General features: G+C 44.4%; 1 protein-coding gene across 1 annotated transcript in view; it reads right to left on the bottom strand.

Moving 5' to 3' along the window:
- Positions 1 to 5,710, bottom strand: part of Lpl (lipoprotein lipase) — a 27,864-nt gene that overhangs the window by 10,509 nt on the left and 11,645 nt on the right. The window contains exons 3-6 of the mRNA XM_013355065.2: positions 2,495 to 2,674; positions 2,029 to 2,140; positions 866 to 1,099; positions 79 to 97 (exon numbers count right to left, since the gene is read on the bottom strand). Coding sequence (XP_013210519.1) covers positions 79 to 97; positions 866 to 1,099; positions 2,029 to 2,140; positions 2,495 to 2,674 — 545 coding nt within the window. The remainder of the gene's footprint in view (positions 1 to 78; positions 98 to 865; positions 1,100 to 2,028; positions 2,141 to 2,494; positions 2,675 to 5,710) is intronic.

The following is a 5,710-nucleotide window of genomic DNA, read 5'->3' as shown; positions in this document are numbered from 1 at the left end:
CAGCTGGTCCACATCTGCACACAGAGACATGGGAAAGAATAGTCAATAAAGACATGAATGGAGCATTCATGGGAGCACTTCACCAGCTGGTCCACGTCTGCACAGAGAGACATGGAAAAGAATTGTCAATAAAGACATGAATGGAGCACTCATGGGAACACTTCACCAGCTGATCCACATCTACACACAGAGACACAGGTCGTTCTCCAGAGACCTTGCACCAGGTAGACTTGTTGTCAGGATCCCCCTTGGGATGTGTCCTCACCTCCCTCCATAACTGTCATGTTGACTGTTAAAGGTTGACAAGGAACCTTCACTCTTACCATCTTACCTTTCTGAATACTTATTATGCCAATAATAACCAACACCCAGGCAGAAGTTATTCCCTCCAGCTTAACACAACCATTGCCTTATTGAAATTGTCTACCACATCTAAGTGGTTTCAAAAGCACAGCTCTAGAAACCACATCATAAAGGGCATAACTGTAAAATTAATAGCAGACAGAGGTCAGAGGACAAACTTGGTCCTTGCCTTTCACCTTGTTCAGGACAAAGTCTCTTGTTTGCCACTGAGTACCCAGGCTAGCTAGCCTGCAACTGTCTGGCATTCTTCTGTCTACCTCCTGTGTCACTGTAGGACATCCGGGATTACAAACAGGTACTATTGCATCCGACTTTTATGTGGATTCTGTGATCTAAATTCAGAGTCTCACACATGCTCAGCAAGTGCTTTACCCACTGAGCCATCCTCCTCTCCTCAAGTGTGTACACTGAAGCCCCACACTGTGGAGGCAATGAACAGGACACAATGGCATTGAGACCTAAGCCTCAAAACTCACATTTACGTCATTTCCCATTTACTCACCCCCAAGGCCCCTCTCCGCAATCACACGAATGGCTTCCCCGAGGTTGCATCCTGGCTGGAAAGTACCTCCGTTGGGATAAATGTCAACATGGCCTACTGGCTTCTGGATCCCAATACTTCGGCCAGGTGACCCTCTGGTGAATGTATGTAAGACGTCTACGAAATCTGCATCATCAGGAGAAAGGCGACTGGGGGCCTCTGCATACTCAAAGTTAGGCCCAGCCGGATCCAAACCTTGGTGGGAAAGAAGAGGTCCATAAATTTTAAAGTCTACCGCAAGTTCAGTCCTTACATCAGCATCCTGCTGTAATGGAATCAGAAGGCTCTTGACTTCTTATCACTCCTTGTCTTAGGAGTTGGCTCTTCCAGTGACTAATAGCCAAAAAAAAATAGACATAGCTCTTTGAAAACGGAATCTTATTCAATCACTCCCTTGCTGTGTCACTCTCCCAGGCTAGCCTCGAACTCTTAATCCTCCTGCCGGAAGTTTCATAACGCTCTGATTACAGATGTACACTACTGTAGCCCACATATCTGAGCTCACCTACTTCCCACCTTTCTCCAGATGCTCCTGTTACCAGATGGCTTTCAACACACAGTGTAGCTGGCAGTGGCTTTGAACTTCCTACCTCCCCATTCCGAGTGTTAGTATCACAGGCCTGCATCATCAGGTCTAACATGGATCTTTGAAACTGGCCAGTCCACAGTGATTTTTCACACCCTGCTTTCTTCTTGAAGGTTCTTTCTGAGTCTGGGAAGACCTTTAATCCATGATTAATTCTTTTCTCCCTCTCTCTACACCAAGCCATTTATAGCCACTTCCTAGATGGCTGTCTTATTCCTGATGCTCTCTAGAATGAGTCCTGCCAGTCTCCCTGGTACTGATGCGAGAGGGGATGGCATATATGTGGTCTCTTAGCTCAGCTGGAGCAGAGGAAGGTGATGGTTCTTTCTCAGAGGAATTGTGGGCCTCTGTAATGCTGCAATCCACTCCAATGCCATGGCCAGTGGATGGAAAGTTAGAACTGAGACAAGAGATGATGAACATCAGGTACAAACCCCAACTCCATGCATTTGGGTACCTAATGGGAGTGGCTCTAATCCTCTTTCAGAATGATTGTCACACTGGCTCTTGTAATAAATGAACAAAATATGCCTCTTACCAGTGATTCTGTTAACCTTCTTGTTGGTCAGACTTCCTGCCACCCCCGCAGCGTGGGCTCCAAGACTGTATCCCAAGAGATGGACATTGTCTAGTGGGTAGTTAAATTCTTCCTGGGGGAGAACAAATTAGAAAAGGCTTGATATAGCAAAATGAAAATAAACATTGGTTTTAAAGTATTGGCATTACTGTAAATTAGTTTTACTGATTTCATGTTCTAGTTAAGAGACAAATATCCTATGCTGTTGAGATTTCTTTAATGACAGAATTAGGGGGGCTCAGATCATTTATTGGCTGTATAATCTAGTCATATTTACCACAGTGTAAAAATGCCCTTCTGAAAATTTGAAATGTTTCAGGAAACACCTCAGATCTTGGTGGTGGTGGTGGGGGAGGAATCAGCCAACTGTCTAGCTCTCTTCAAGTGTTTATTCCTAAGCACAGAAGGCTCCCTTTCTCAGTCTTACCTCCATCCAGTTGATGAACCTGGCCACATCATTTCCCACCAACTTGGTGTAGCCAGCAGACACCGGATAATGTTGCTGGGCCCGATACAGCCAGTCCACCACAATGACATTGGAGTCAGGTTCTCTCTTGTACAGGGCGGCCACAAGTTTGGGCACCCAACTCTCATACATTCCTGTCACCTGAAAAAAGATGGTATGTGATTTCTTCTAGACATAATTCATTGTAAATAAGACACCATGAAATGAGAGATAAAAGCTTGCACAGAAGCCCCCTGACTCAGTGTGAAAACTCAAACTGCAAGGGGAACTCTGTTCCTACTCCTGCCCCTCCCAGGGCAACTGTGAGCACACCAGGGAGATGCTGGCCTCGGGAACAGCAGGCTGGGAGTTAGCTCGCTTTAAAAAGTATGTTTTATCAATTACTGAGACATCAGCAACTTACCCTTTTTAAAAAAAAAGTCAGGGCCAATGTATTAAAACTTTACAGCCAAATTACACACTTTCAGAAAAGAAATGTTGTTTAATTACTTTCAATTAAGCCAGGAAATGTTGCCCAGAAATGCTGACTGAAAGGCCAGGCCTGTCCGGCACGTCTATAATTCTAGCAACTGAGGTAAGTTCACGACCCGCCTCAGTCACAGAATGACTTCAAAGTCAGCACTGGGGACCTTAGTGAGGTCGTTTCAATAACAAAAGTGGGAGGAGGGCAGGGACATTGTACCTAGACAAAGTGCTTGGCTTGCATGTACAGAGCCCAAGGCTCAACATTCAAAACTGCAAAATAAGAAAGGTAGATGTTTTTAAGGGATGCAATGCACTACTTTTCTTATAAAGAATGGTTTGCTAAGGAGGTTAGGGTCAGGTCACACTGCAGCCAAAGTAAAGGCTATCAGTTATTCACTGAACTTAGAATATTTTCCTGGAAGATTTATTTGCTTATTATGTATACAATGTTCTGCCTGTATGACAGAAGGGGGCACCAGATTTCATTACAGATGGTTGTGAGCCACTATGTGGGTGCTGGAAATTGAACTTAGGACCCCTGGAAGAGCCACCAGTGCTTTTAACCTCTGAGTTGCTTGAACTTAGAATATTATGATACATGTGTTTAAGGTACCTTAATGGAGACCTTTAAAAACCAGCAGAGAAACGGGAACCTTGAGACACAGACCGACTGGCTCCACTTGAAGTTTTACACTTATGATATGAGCTCTTTTAGACTCCATGTTTGTTTACGCATTTACTGGACTAAACTATGAAGCCATGAAGCTCACCTCACTCCATGCCCTAGACAAAGCACACAACTTTTCACCTAGTTTTTGTGCCCTGTGTTGGGGCAAGGCCAGCCCTAGAGATACGGACTGTAGTTCTACCTCGCTTGTTTATCAGTTCTGTAAACTAACTGCGGCCTTTCTGGGACACCTGCACCATGCGGCTGGCCCAGGAGGCCTCAAAGTTCCCCACACACTTCCATTGAGACCAGTCTGCTTGCAGTCTCCCTGCAGGCCTAGGGTGAGCGCTACAACTATTTTAAGCACAGAGAGAAAATGAAGAAGACAAGGTGTAAAGGTGACATCAGCCCACCAGGAATCCAGTTAAGACTCTTTGAAGTGTCTCAAAGTCCAGGTTCAGAGTGTGTGCTAGCTACCTCTCTTCCTAACTGCTACACTGACTGCCTTTGCAGCTCCAAAGCAAGTCCATGATAAAACAGTGGCCTTTCTCCAGAATGTAAGGCTAACTCACTGACTGTCACCTTCCGCACTGCACCGGAGAACCAGCAGGCACAAAGCTCCAGGGAGTATGCGGCTGTCCTGCTGTGACAGAGAAGGTCTTGACTTCCCAGAGTCTGTGCCCTTGAATGGCCTGGAAGCTTATCTCTGGTAAGCTGTTTGTCTGGGTTCTCTTGTACCTTTTTCTCTATTAGCATTTTCAAGTCAGGCTGTCTGGCAAAGGGCAGGTGACCGACTTACCTATACTGCTGGGTGCTTCTAGTAACTCAGTAGCAACTAATCTAATCCTTTCTTTTTGTTTCAACATAAATGCAGATAGAAGAAACAAAGAGGCTGAGGAAGCTGAGCACTGTCATCTACTCGGGAAAGGTCTCATTTTCTCGATTTCTCTTCTTACGACAGACAAGTCTCCAAACCAGAGCCCACTCTGCTCCCAGCGGCAAGTGATTTGACTGAACCCAGTCTGTGTTTGCTTTGATAAGCCATGATCAGTTGGCTTTATTATGATTCCAGACGAGGCAAGCCCGTGTGATAGGGAGACACGGGCTGTTTGGCCAGCAACCTAGCCTGAGCCTAGAACTCAGAACAATAGGATCCATGACCTGAAGAGCACCGGTGGGTTTAGGAAGGCAGCAGGGCCAGGGGCAGCATCTGGCACTACGTCCAGAAGTTGCTTTAGTCATGACATCTTAGCAAGGGAGGGAGACTCTCCCCACCCTCCCACAACTTCCTAAAGACCCAAATTCTATCAGGGTGAGATTGAGACGCTTAAGACTTGAGAGGCACAGTTGCTTCCCATGCAGAAGCTGCTCACTGAGCTTAAACTTTTCGGAAATTATTAAGACTCATGCTGTTCACATCCAAAATGTCTCTAAACACCTCAAAGATCTTTGTCCTACTTATGGCTATGTTAGGGACTTAGACTTTCATCGTATGCTATATACTGTACTATGTTCACTAGTGAATGGGTACATCTTAAAAAATACATCTGTATGAGTCCTGTTGCTGGCATATTCATGGAGACAATGGTATTTGTCCTATGGTTTCAATAAAAAGATCACTTCAGTATGTGGGAAGACATAGCTGGTAAACACCATTTTATATACATAATTTTTACCTAATTTCCCTCACTGGAATTCAGTATCCAGGGATAGCATTCAAAAGTTGTATCTACCAAGAAGATGACCCATCTTTAACCATGTGTATAGTATAAATTATTTTTAGTAAATAATGCAACCTGCTCACTAGAAATTGAAAATTGCAAAAGTAAATTAAAATATTTACATAAGACCAGCATCATATAAAACAACTACTTGGCATATTTGGGAGGGGCCATTTATGAATATTTTAAATAAGTAGCTTTAACCATAGCTTGTACTTTTCTGCCTGTCTTTTTTAAGTGTGTGCATGCGTCTGCATGGGCGCATGTGAGACAGTCTGAGGGGTTGGTTTCAGGAACTGTCCAGCTTGCTTTTTTTTTTTTTTT

The sequence above is a fragment of the Microtus ochrogaster genome, unplaced genomic scaffold (genome assembly GCF_000317375.1).
Source record: "Microtus ochrogaster isolate Prairie Vole_2 unplaced genomic scaffold, MicOch1.0 UNK89, whole genome shotgun sequence".
In the NCBI taxonomy this organism is placed as follows: domain Eukaryota; kingdom Metazoa; phylum Chordata; class Mammalia; order Rodentia; family Cricetidae; genus Microtus; species Microtus ochrogaster.
Note: the sequence above shows the minus strand (reverse complement) of the source record. Positions and strands in the feature narration are given on the sequence as shown.